The sequence below is a fragment of the Acanthaster planci genome, linkage group LG09 (genome assembly GCF_054643075.1).
Source record: "Acanthaster planci isolate LZ-2023a linkage group LG09, COTS_SCS, whole genome shotgun sequence".
NCBI lineage: Eukaryota > Metazoa > Echinodermata > Asteroidea > Valvatida > Acanthasteridae > Acanthaster > Acanthaster planci.
The window spans coordinates 45,962-59,410 of record NC_141785.1 but is presented as its reverse complement, the minus strand read 5'-3'; the positions used below and the strand labels follow the sequence as shown (position 1 = coordinate 59,410).

Below are 13,449 nucleotides of genomic sequence, written 5' to 3'. Positions count from 1 at the left end.
TGTGATTTAGAGTCTTGGAAATAGCGTGATTCATGCTGCAGGGTGTCTCACGACATGCTGAAACTATGGACATCATAACGTCCGTGGCTGAAGCCCTTGGCAAGAACCCTGATTTCATGGATTGACCTCATTGGCACTCGTGTATTACATGTACATGCAAGTTGTGTGGTGTACATGTACGTGTGCCTTGCCACGCTGGACGGGTCATGATTCTATGGCATGGATGGACGATGTATTCACAGGGTATTTATACTACATGTGTTTACGTACAGTGTACGTTCATGAATATTCAGCACACGTGATAACTAAACTTCATAAAAGTGCTGGCGCCGAGATTTTTCCCCATTAGGAGCCAATGGCTACCAAACTATTTTTTTCTGTTTGAAGGGTTGTTTCATAGCCCACTTCTGCTTTTAATCTCTGAACCTTTGCATTTGTGTAATTCTGCAAAAAGTGAACAAATTTTCATCTGAGTTTAAGTTTACATACGCATATGCATACATATACGTGGAAACTTTACATGTGAGGAGTATGTGAATTTTGCCGTGCAATTTGGGGAAAATGAGTCCAGTCTGCTACATACATCATACACATGTAGAGCTGGGTTTGTACAAGTAGCCCTAGGCTTACATGTACATGTAGGGGTTGCTTGTACAGTACTAGCGTGCTTTTTTCATTCTAACCATACCAGAGTTTTCTTTGGTTCTTCATTACCTGTATGAAGTGCATTCAGTTTTTGTCAGCAGTGTACAATTTGTTTTATGTAGACATGGAAGAGTGTGTGATTGAAACTGTACACAGGGTATAAGGAGGGGAAATGGTACTCCTTGCTTACATGTACAGGTACGTTAAAACAACTAACACAATTCAAACTGATCATTTTGTAATAGAAATCATATGCTACATGTACACATGTACATGTACTCTACCTGTACTTTTGTTAAATACGTGTATGTGTACACCAGTGTGCTGAAGTACATGTATGGTGCCTTGTGGAGACCCAGAAGAATGGGTTGAATATGTACATTTGTAGGTCTGCACAAGGAATTTCTTAAGGTGAATAGGTCTCCATGAGGATTTCACAAAACTGATATTTGGAAATTGTTCAAAAAGGAGAAATGTTTAATATGTAAGAATCTGTCCCAAATTAAAGTGTTTAGTATAACTGGCATTCAGTCCAGGAGAGTGATTCATGTTGAAATGGGAAAACATCATTTCACACGTGACCGAATTAGTACTGGAGAACAAAGCCATGTCTCCACAAGTATACAAATTTCGGAATATGTGTGTGTACATGAAGCGTGTACATCTACAGTGTACATGTATGTAAACCTTTTTTTGTGGATATTTCCGAATGTAAACAAAAGGTAACGTTTGTTACCACATGTTTTGCACTCTTGGGCTCTTGCGAGACTATTGAATACATGTTATGTACATCGTAGGTACAGCTTGAAAAGAGCTCCAAGCTGGACCAAGAGAAGGCGTAAGTTCCCTAGCAACGGAGGTTCCTTTGATGGGAACTGCACTTCGCACTATTACTGCGGCATCACTACCAGCAAAATGAATACTCCCCACCAATATGGCCCTTTTAAATCGATCCCTCAGTGGGTGGCTTCTGCTAAAGGCAGATAGCCTGATGTAAAAACATTTGCAGAGCTTTTGGCGGTTTACCCTTTCAAACATGTTTCTGCACTGTGGTTGTGGATATGAGTGGGGAGAAAGACTGCAGTCCGAAACCACTTTTTGGATTTATAGCATTTTTTGCCTTGGGGTCAGGGTAGATGCACAAAACACTGGAGGCCCCAAGACATTCTGACACATGTGCACACTTGTATATTTTTACACGGTGACCTTTTTAAACTTTGCATGCACCTAGTACCTGCGCAGGTACATGTACTGTACATGTACAGTGTAAGAACACATGCATACAGGTGCAGTACAGTCACATACTCGGATATACAGGTATTTTTAAATTATGCCTTTTTGAAAATGTTGGAATTTTCTTAAACTCATAACAGGAGAATCTGGAATGGTTTAGCTGATAGTGTAAGATTTTTTTCACACATTGTCTATGACGGTCTTTCTACTAAGACAATACAAACATGTACATGTACATGTATTAAATCTAACTGCCTAGGCCCACTTGGCTAGGATACACCCTCAATCCTTCAAAATCCTCCCACTGCCCCCCTGAAAAAATTGGATACAGCCTCAGTCTTCCAAAATCCTCAATATTTCTTGAATATGTGCTGTGGAGGGGTGCCCACAGCCTCAATCCTTCAGAATCCTCCGGCAATTCCCCTTATTATGTTGAGGCAGTGCGAATGGTGTCCTGGAGCAGTATGGAGTAATTCACATAGGAGGGCATGAATTTGTGCATGGATGAACAGAAACAACCTACAGTGAAGGTCTAACCCACAACCTTGAGACAATGAATCCTTTGCAATCAGCAATGCCATTTTGCCATGCAGCCTCAATCCTCCACAATCCTCCAAAACCACTCGGAAGATTTTGAAGGATTGAGGATGGTTAGGGTTAAATTAATACATGTATATACATGTACATTGTACATGTACAGTAGTACAGTACCTGTATGTACCAATATACATGTACCAGACAAACATTTACATGTACCTGTACTGTCATGATTGAATTGACCTGTCCATGAAATGCCAGATATGCACTCAACAATCCACTTTGGGAGGGACCAGTGCAATTGAAGAGTGCATGGGCAGACGGTACATCGTATTTGCACACATTACATGTATGAGCATTAGATTCTGCAGGCTGGTTTTATTGATTGTTATAGCTCCATGATTGATTATGAAGTGATCTTGTCGTCATAGTGACACTTTTCATTAAGACGTTCGATGTTAATCATTATTACATAATTAGAAAATATAGTACATGTACCGGTAGCCACTTAGAATAACACATACCGGGGTACCAGTAGATTGTACTGTACATGTACATGTTAGTGGCATTCTGTGTGTATAGTGCACTTGTAGTAACATCTGCACGCTGTGCAATCAAAGGGTGTTCTGTATTTCTAATGCAAAAGAGCTTTTTCGAATCACCTTGTCCATGTAATTATTGCTGGGAAAGCATTTCTCACCAAATTTAATACAGCGTGAAAAGGAAAGTTCAAGTATAATGTGAAATGGTGTTAATCTTAAGCTGACTAGATCTTCAGAATAAAGTCATAAAAGTCTGTGTTACTGTTCATAGAAATGAGCTATTGTTACACATGTACTGTACCTTATACATGTACATTATACATGGGACTTGAAACCCCTAGGGGAACAAGTCAAGTAAGATTCAAAAGGTTTAGACAGCTGCTTGCCCTCTGACCAAGTGTTTTTGAGACTGTGATTGTACTAAGTCACAGAGTGTTTTTAATGTAAGCTGTATAAATATTGTAAACACGATCTTGGCTGGACGGTGATGGATGAACATTCCACACATGTACTGTGTACAACTGTGATTTGTCCTGAGTTACTGTGAGCTACGGTAGCTGCGACTGTGTGAATTTCACTGAGAAAGTCACTGGAGTACTGGTCCAGTGGCTCATAATACTGGGGTATTTTAATGGACAGTAGCCAGACCACTGGACTTGTATGGTCATGGGTTCTGCAGGGCTGATGTCGAATTCAGCGGATACGAGTACCATCCCATTGTCCATCACAAACTTCAAACCCTACAGCATCTCTGTGTGAGATAAACAACCCCAGCAAGTGCCTACATGTACATGTACATTACCTGTTGCTAGTCACAGTGAAAAATTTTCATCTCAAAACTGTCAGTAAATTTGTCTTGTTTTACAATTGGTCCTTTGCAGTACCAGGTCGCTCAGTTGTGGGCTGTGGCGGAGGCCAGCAAGAATGAAACTGGTGGCGGAGAGGGCATTGAAGTTGTGGAGAATAGACCCTACACAAAAGATACGGAGAGTGGTCAATACACATATAAAATCTACCATCTCAAATAGTGAGTACTGATCAACTGGTTGGAGAACCTGCACTGGAGCACATGCATGTGCAGATTCCGTCCAAGTAACATGAGCTCTGTATTACTAATGTACATGTACAGTGTAATTTCTTGTGCCTGAAGTTGCATGCCTATACACTACCACCCTGTCTTCATTTTACTTTTCATACATTATACATGTATAGTATATCACATGAAGGCACATACATGTACCTCTTGGACATGATCAGACATACAGTATATATATACATACATGTATATATAGGAGGCACGTGGCGTAGTGGTTAGGTTTTGTAGCTTCTGATCATAGGGTTAGGGGTTCGAATCCAGCTGGTGGCAGCTTGTTGTGATTCGCTTTACCCCCATGTGCCTCTCTCCACCCAGGAGTAAATGGGTACCTGTGAGGGCAGATATTGTTATGTTTAACCATTTGCCCTGGAACAGCAGCACCAGGCTGGCTAGTATACTCCCCAGGGAGCTGAGATGGTTTCGGGAATGTTCCAATGATGTGTGAGCCCAATGCAAGGGATAATGATAATACAGCGCCTCGGAATAGTTTGCTAGATAGATGGCGCTTTACAAGTGCTTGTTAGTATTATTATTACATTTACAACAGTGTTCTCTAATGACAGTGACAAATAACAGAACACCACTTCTGCTCTTTTTTTCCAGTATTTTTAATATAAGCTGTAACTTTATTTTTGCATATTAGTGTATATGTATGATAATACTCATCATGGCTTATACATGTAGGAGTACAGGCAGGTCGTGATTTGATTTACTTACATTTACTCTAATATTATATCATTACAGCAAAGTTCCAGGTTACATCAGGGCACTGGCACCCAAAGGTGCTCTGGAGATGGTTGAAGAGGCCTGGAATGCGTATCCCTACTGCAAGACAGTAATCACTGTGAGTAGTTCCTTGTCACATGACTGTGCTACAGATCACTCCAGGATTATTTCACAACGAACCAGCCTGAGCCTGGGGATTCTTTGGGCCAAAAATGTAGTTTGGGAGGAAAAGAGCAAGTTATTTGAGGAAGATTTTAAAAGAAAGTAAAGTACATTAAATACATGTACATGTACTGGCCTTGGAGAATCATCTGACAATCTTTTTCAAATGGCCCGATTGTGTTGGCAAGCCCTTTGTGAAACTGTAATACTTGTCCTCTACAGTAAGCTGGTTAACCAGTAAAGACAACACGACAGTCTGCATTCATTCACGTGTCATTCTTCAATGCCCTAGTCTGTTGAGGGAGATGGCATGTTGAACTTCAGCTTGGCCACTGTACATAAAATAATGTCAGCGATGTAGCCAGGGTTTTCATTTAAGGGGCAGGAGTGAGAGCATGTGATGTTACCTTGGCAGGACAGTGGTACAAGTCCCACAGCATCTTAATACTACTCTTACTTTCTTTATGTTCCAAATTGCCATTGGGGATGGGGGTGATGGGGGATGTCTCCGAGCAACCTTTGGCTACACCACAGGTTGTTGTTGTAAACAATGTCCATGGTTCGGTGCTAGTGGTGTGGAAAAATATGAGGTGTAAGAAATATTTGACAACTGCAATGTTGTGCAACTAATTGTAACTGTGGCACTAGCTATATACTGTGAGTCCATGTCCATCTAGGTCGTTACTTTTTTTACCCTTTTTCCAGCTTGCAGTCTGATTTCTTCCTCATGTGTAACTTCTACAGGTGTAATCTGTTCCTTTTGTTTTCACAGAATCCTGCATACATGGGAAAGGAAAAAATGTCTCTGACTATTGAAACCTGGCATAAAGCCGATAGAGGAGAATTACACAATGTAAGTGTGCACAATGTGCTTCTGCCATTTATTTTTCGGGGGGAGGATGGATAACTTTTTCCACTCACTTCACTGCTGACCTGCGTTGTTATACATAAAATTTAAAAAAAGAAAAAAGAAAAGAGTCATTGGAGGCATTCCTTGGACACAAAACTATTTTTTTTAAAGAAATTGTGTCCTTTTGTCAGTAAGCTTGTTTTGAAAGTGTTCTTTGTTTTCAGAGAGCATGTTTCATTAATAAAGCTGAAAATGTTGAACCAGAATGAAAGAAATATTCATGGTGTTCTGTTTGATCTTGTGGCTGGTCTTGGGTCTGTCCTTGTGGCTGGTCTTGGGTCTGTCCTTGTGGCTGGTCTGGGGTCTGTTCTTGTGGCTGGTCTTGTGGCTGGTCTTGGGTCTGAAAGTTGGAATGGAAACTGCCCTACATGGTAATCCTACTTGAAGCTTGGATTCATATTTTGCTTGCACTTTGGGTGATACTGTATATTACCTATCTGATAATGGCAACAGAAATCCATTTGAACCACACAGTTACCCAGTATATGAAATTATTTGGGCACTAACTTATCACAGCAAAACCTGCTCATTGTATCCATGCTTGCACACAAACCTAAGGAAAACTTGAAATTTTGCATGGATATTAACATGTCTGCATCTGTCACCTTAGAACAATGAATCATTAAAGTTCATCCTCTAAAAATAAAAATATGTTATCCGTGAGTGAACATTTTCTTTTATGTAATGTAAGTAACACATGCACAAGGAGGTAAATTATGCAGAGGATTTTCAATGCATCATACATGTACATGTACTACTGATAGAAAACTCTGCCATGTGTTACTTATATGTGTTATACATGTACTCGCATGTTTGCAATGTGAGGACATCATTTGGAAGTGGTTCCGTCTTACATGATTACCGGTATGTTCTGCAAATATGCAATGTGAGGACATCATTTGGAAGTGCTTCCGTCTTACATGATTACCGGTATGTTCTGCAAATATACAATGTGAGGACATCGTTTGGAAGTGCTTCCGTCTTACATGATTACCGGTATGTTCTGCAAATATGCAGTGTGAGGACATCATTTGGAATTGGTTCCGTCTTACATGATTACCGGCATGTTCTGCAAATAAGCACATGAATTCATCATACTTGTATCTGCAAAGTCTCTCCGCACAGGGATTGAGGAGTTATCGCTCTAGCAATGTTAATACAGTTCTGTGATTTGAACCCAGATACAAACTTTGTGGCCAGAACTTTGTCAACAAGTCATTACAAATTTCAGGATACTGTAGGCCGAAAAGAAGCCATGAATGCCTCAATATTTGTCAGCAAAGTTTTTCTTACAGCTTTATAACAGAATGTCTGTTTTGTTTTCCAGGTTCATGATTTGCCCCCTGAAAAGTTAGCAAAACGAGATGTAGTACATATTGATATAGCACACGACAAAATCAAAGACAGCGTAAGTAATTTCCTCCCATGTGACTTAATGAAAATAATTGACATGACAATGGATATAATAAAAAGAAGAAGTTTTTTCTGTCACAGCACTTTGAAGGTTTGATGCGAGGTTTATGTATAACGTCATTAACTTTTGATTCCTCCAAGAGCGCTGTATCTGGAATATACTTTTGTTGCATCATAAGTGCAGTTCAGGGGTACCATTTATACCTCATCTGCCACTTATTCAGGGATTTCATTTACCTCAGTAATTCATTTAAAACATTTTATTAAACTTGATTAGTGGGGCATTAACCCTCTTCCACTCCTAACAGTCGCAGAAAGTCAAGACTTCCATTCACTATCCCCTGGTATACTTTATACTCCGGCTTGTCACCAACAGAGAGATATTGATTCTGACTTGTACTGTGATCAGTCAGATTGCATCTACAGACAAAATCAGGGGATTAGTGGAAATGCTGGCTCACCAGTCCGTGACAGTCAAAGTACAGTTATATCAAGGTGAAGGAACATTCATAGCCAGTCAGTTCTCCTTTGTGTAGGCAGGGGGGTTCTGTTAAACTGTTAAAAACAGTCACTTGACTGATTTTGAGTGAGAGGACGACCGTGTCCCCAAATAGATGTTTGCCCAGGACGGTTATGACCAATTAGATACATTCAAAATCATCACAGATACATGCAAAAGACCAGAGACTTTTAGAGTCCATCACTGGAGTTGCACAGCACTGCATGCCGTAGTTGAAGAGGAAGTACATGTATGTTCTTTGTGACTGTTCACATGTAATACATTATGTATTGCCTATGCACAGGACTACAAGGCAGACCAAGATCCAAAACTAGTGGTTTCTCGGAAGCTCCAGCGAGGCCCGCTCAAAGACCCCAACTGGAAAGTGAGTACCCTTCAGTACTTTATCTAGCCACCCATCCACCTTGTTCCCAGGACTGGCAGAACCACTTTTGGACAGCCAGATTTTGCTTGTTCAAAATGTACAACCCCCCTTTTCTTACATAAATCTTTAACACTGGCAAACAAATCTTCTCATTTCCTTCACTAAAATTAGGTACCCTAGAAATGTGGCCTAAAAAAGCACCCACCATAGGGGTTAGTTTGATAAAGCAGCTGTTGACCCTGGCTGGGGAAGTACTCCCTTCCCTTCTTTCCAAAAGTGTGAAAGAAGCTCCAACCTTAGCCTCACTCTTTAGCCTCAGACAGGCCGTGAAAGGTTACATAAAGAAATTTCCTCAGTTTCTGGACCTCAAAAACCAATTTGATCTTCTTCCCCAAAAAAGAAAATAAGTTTTTCCTCCACTCTTCCCCAGGGCAACATCTGTAGAACAAGAGTGTAAGAAAACAAATCATTAGATTGGAAGACATTTTCCTGTAATATTTGAGAGTTTTCTTTCTCTTCAGTTTAATAATTTCCTATCATTTCCTTTATTGTCAACATTCTGGACTTTAGTCATTGTACTTGGTGGATCCTTTGAACATTTCCCTATTTATCCTTCAGGGTCATAGGGGCACTGCTAGAGTTGAGCTGGAAAACATGGTGGAATGTATGCATTTCTGTAAATTTAATAAAATCCCCCCTGCCTAAATAAACCAAGTGTCACACTTCCATGCCTGTTTTTAATGGTGTAACAAATATGCTTGTTTCTGCAGAAAACCTGTGAACCTCACATGTGTGCGTACAAGCTTGTGACCATAGAGTTCATATGGTGGGGTCTACAGGGCATGGTGGAAAGCTGGGTTCTGAATGTAAGAAATGAAATACAGTATGATACGGTACTTGGTAAAGAGGGCAGTTTATTACTGTAAACAGAGCTTTCTTGGTAACTTTACAACGTTCTGCTTGTGCATACATAGAGCCAACGATTTTCCACAATCACAGAAAATAGACAGAATATGCAGAATTAACTCTTTGAAACAGAAATCACTGCTTGAAATGGAACTTGCAAAATTTCCCACTAAGAATGGTTTCAAAAGTAAAGAAAACTTTCCGCAAAGAACCATAAATAAATGCCTACCAAACCCTTTTAAAAGTTTGCTTTTAATTAACAAATTAAGCTGGAAACATGTCAAATTGCACCACTCCATCACATGATTGGGTCGTCCCTGCCGGTATCGATACTTGCAAGCGCTATGGCATCCGTGAGCCTGAACGTGCAGTGGCAGCCGGCACAGCGCAGCGGTGCAGTACGGTACGCACAGTAGCCATTCACACATGCACTGTACTAGCATTGAAATCAAAGCACAAGTTCATACTCACATATACCGTACCCCTATTGCATAGTTGGGGAATTCAGTCTGTGAATCTGCATGGAAACCTTGAGACAAGGCTAATACCACATTGTGAAATGTTGAAACCACGGCAACAAAGCGGAAGACTAGTTACATTTTTCTTGAATTAAACGAAACCTAGTACGCTTGGTGTACCTTAGCTGAATGGGCCCTCAGAAGTATTCCATGAAGAGCAAGGCTTTCAGTCACAAACATGCATTTTAAGACTCAGATTCAATGTTGACTTTCTGAATTTTGTCAGACCACTGCCAAATAGAGTGGCGGGTCAATTTATTCAAATGTAATTTGATTTTATAAATGTGGAGTGACACATGAATTGTCCGTTGATTAATCGTACAAGTTTTTGACGATCGCCCCTGTGAGAAATCAAGGGGTGGGGGATGCCGTAGGTATTGTGTAGATTTTTTTAAAAATTATCACTACAGAAAATGAAAAAAATGTGAACATTGCAGAGTACTTCCAAACAATATTTGTTTCTTTTCTGGTTTTTTGGGGGGGAGTATGTTTGGGCAAATGGTTCCATGCATAGTTTAAACCTTGCTCTCCTTTTTCATGCTCACTTAGATATGAAACGGAATTTGAATTTCAGAAGTGGGATTTGGCAAAACGGAAAATACTCAGTTTTGAAATGGAAAATCATTGGCTCTACATTCACATACATTGTATTTTTGCTGTTTCATGGGCACCTAATATACACACAGACTGGCTATGAGGTCACTAGTGCATGTCTATATCACCAAGGGGCTGTGATTGACCAGAAGAGGGTCGAATTTCCCAAGGCTTTCGGCCTTATAACACACCTCAAACTAGAAAATATTCTTTCAGGGTTTTAACTGTTTCAATGCAACTTTAGATAGCACTTCAAAAATTGCCAAAAAATTGAAGGTTCATTGTAGTGTTCCTTGATGCAGTCTAATTTTGAGTTGCTATACGCAACTAGGAAAAGAATGGATCTTTCCTGTGAAATAAGCAAATTAGACAGGCGCATGTGGGCTAACCACCTCAGGTTGGCAAGCGCGGCTGTCAATACTGTTGTCAGTGTAGGAGATCTACTGTAACCTGGGGCATTGAAAGTCAATCAAAACCATATTACAGCCTTTGTCTGATACTTCAGTGGGCTTTCTCAAAACTAAGTGACGTTTTCAGTGTCCTGAGGTTGGAAAGTAACAATTCCTCGTCTTTAAGTTTGGCACTCAGGTCAAAGTATACTAGCACGGAAACGGCGTATTGTGCTCATAGTAGGGCGCGCATGGAGATTTGTATTTTTCCTCATAGATTTAAGCAACTTCGCCAACTAGTGGTATCAATGCTCATGCACCTGCCTTATTTGCATATTTCATGGGAGAGGTCCATTCGTCCAGGACTTTCGATGTTAAAATTCAACTTTTCGCTCAATGCTACGTCAAAAATTACAAAAACTGAAGGTTCAGTTCAGTTTTCATTGACGCAGTTTAATTTTGAGTCGCTGTATACAACTAGAAAAAGAAATCTTAAGGTTTTAACTGTTTCAATTTAACAACATTTTGAAATGAACCATAGCATTATGAACCATAATCCATCCAAGTTGTCAAGACTAGTGCTTGACCAGGCACTAGTCTTTGGAATTGATGCACTCGCAATGTTTAGGCATGTGTTGAATCACGCTGACACCAGATTCACGTAGTAGCCCATATTAATGAACTATACATGTATGTGAATGTATTTCCGCCATCCAGGATAACGAATCAGGAAGAGGTGTGTTATAAAACCTGTTATGCACCTAGGACTAGCAGTTAAGCCATTATTGCATGTATGTGTGCCCCAAGGGAAAGCAAGTGACCGGAAGAGGGTCCTGTTTCCTGAAGCTGAAGGCCAGGGGAAAGTGGACCCTTTTCTGGTCATTCACAGACCGAGGATGCATGGCTGTATGCTAGTGGCGGAACTATGCCAGTTCACATGTGTTTAATAATTCACCTCTGTTCAAAATGCAGCATAAGAACAGAAATTTTTCGGGGCTTTATAACTGAACTGTTTAGAACATTAACTCATAAATTATAAGGAACACTTCTTTAGTTTCCCTAGATTCATTTTCTGGTTTGCTGGTCGCTGTTGTTGTCATGTGAGGGCGCTGTAACCAGTCAAAATTTTTTGTCTTGGGCACCACACTCGTGATATCTTGGTGCAAATCCAAGTGGTACTGACGCAAAGTTCAATTACTAGCACATGTTAGTGAAACTCACATGACTGCATTTCAGCCAACCAGGATAAAGAATCAGCAAGAGGTGTGTTATAATGTTTAGGAGGAGTTATATATACGGATGCCAGCAATTCTTCCCTACATTGATGTAATAGCCATCAGAAAGCAAAATCGTGTCCAGAAAAGTTCAATTTAGGAGGAAGAACACTAAGTCGTTTACTAAGAAAACGCACATTTCAGACCAGTCTCATAGGGTTTGTGCACACGGTGTCAAGTGGCGTCCGTATATGGAACTCTTTCCTTATGCTTTGTAGGGGAGAATCAAATAAGACAGGGTCTCAGATCAAGGATCAGGAGAAGAATGGGAAACTTTGAGATGCTTTTTGATGAGCATACCATTCCCCCAGTGATGGCTGACTGTCTGCATCACATTTCATAGGATATGTACATACTCAAAATGATGCAAGCCACAGTGGACACGTCACTCAGGACCAGTGTGTATGCTGCTACCATGTTCCTCAACAGTCTCCCACAACACTCCTTTTTGGACCTGCTATAGCCAGCATAACCTATGCTGTTACCTTTACAATGTACATGTAGCATACTTGGCTGTTTGAAGTGAAGCGGTTCTCCAAGATTGACACATTTCAGTCCTTTTTACGCCAGGCTGCAGGTGAACTACCCTTGCCTGAAGATGTGAAGTATGGCGCATTTCATTCATTTGCTTTTTTGCTTGTTTTGGTACAACTCTACGCATGTAGGCCGAGAGAAGGGTCTTCACAAACTTCCACCGTCAGGTCTACTGCTGGATGGATAAATGGGCCGGTCTAACTATGGAAGATATCCGTGCCATAGAGGACAAAACAAAAAAGGAGCTGGAAGACGTAAGACTCGCCCCCTCCTTCCTTCATGCAGTGTTGTAGTCGAGACCACTTTAAGACCATCAAAGACCAAAACAAGACCTCTAGTCTGACTTCAAGTCACAAGCTACTCATATGAACTGCGACAAGCACTCCGTTGTCATTATTCAGTTGTTACTTGTGGCGAGTCGTGTGACTGGTCAAGCGTCTGGTCTTTTGATGGTCTTGACTACAATATTGCCCTCATGCAGTCCACTGGCTGGATTGTTTCAAATTGTATACATGTGTTGTACGTGACTCATCCTATATCTAAGATTGTGTTCCTATTGAAGTGGTGTGCATTTATAGGTAGTCCAGGTACCCTATTGAAGTAAAACATGGCGCCATAGGGTACCATGAGAAAAAAAACACCCCCCCCAAAAAAAATCAGAGAATTTGTGAAAAATACATTCAAATTATCATTTGTGTCTAACCCAAATGCTCCATAACAGTCTTTGCACATAAACTTTGAGTATTTATGTTTTCAGTGTAGCCTGCTTTTTATTGTACAATTTCAAAAGTTCCAAGTAATCTGTTAAGTTGGTTATAAGTACGCAGTCATAATTCTGAATCAGTTCTGATAAGAACAATCGAGGAACATCAATTGAGGAAGATCGATGTCGTTCCCAGGGAGTCGAGCAATACCATCCCACCGCTATCTGTTCCTTCCCCCGGTTTTAGATCATTTGCATAAAATGTGGATATGTATGTTAATGAGGAATAGTCTGGTGCCGGACCTTGCTTTTTCAGTCAGTATTTAATTTATTGTGCGGTGTCTGGTATTAAAGATAGAGTTCATATTTGTAGCATGTTGTAT

General features: G+C 40.4%; 1 protein-coding gene across 1 annotated transcript in view; it reads left to right on the top strand.

Moving 5' to 3' along the window:
• LOC110982291 (phosphatidylinositol transfer protein beta isoform-like) overlaps positions 1 to 13,449 on the top strand; it is a 30,816-nt gene that overhangs the window by 11,376 nt on the left and 5,991 nt on the right. The window contains exons 3-9 of the mRNA XM_087140995.1: positions 3,839 to 3,984; positions 4,798 to 4,897; positions 5,714 to 5,794; positions 7,179 to 7,259; positions 8,068 to 8,148; positions 8,919 to 9,014; positions 12,495 to 12,617. Of these exons, the coding sequence (XP_086997121.1) occupies positions 3,839 to 3,984; positions 4,798 to 4,897; positions 5,714 to 5,794; positions 7,179 to 7,259; positions 8,068 to 8,148; positions 8,919 to 9,014; positions 12,495 to 12,617 (708 nt within the window). The remainder of the gene's footprint in view (positions 1 to 3,838; positions 3,985 to 4,797; positions 4,898 to 5,713; positions 5,795 to 7,178; positions 7,260 to 8,067; positions 8,149 to 8,918; positions 9,015 to 12,494; positions 12,618 to 13,449) is intronic.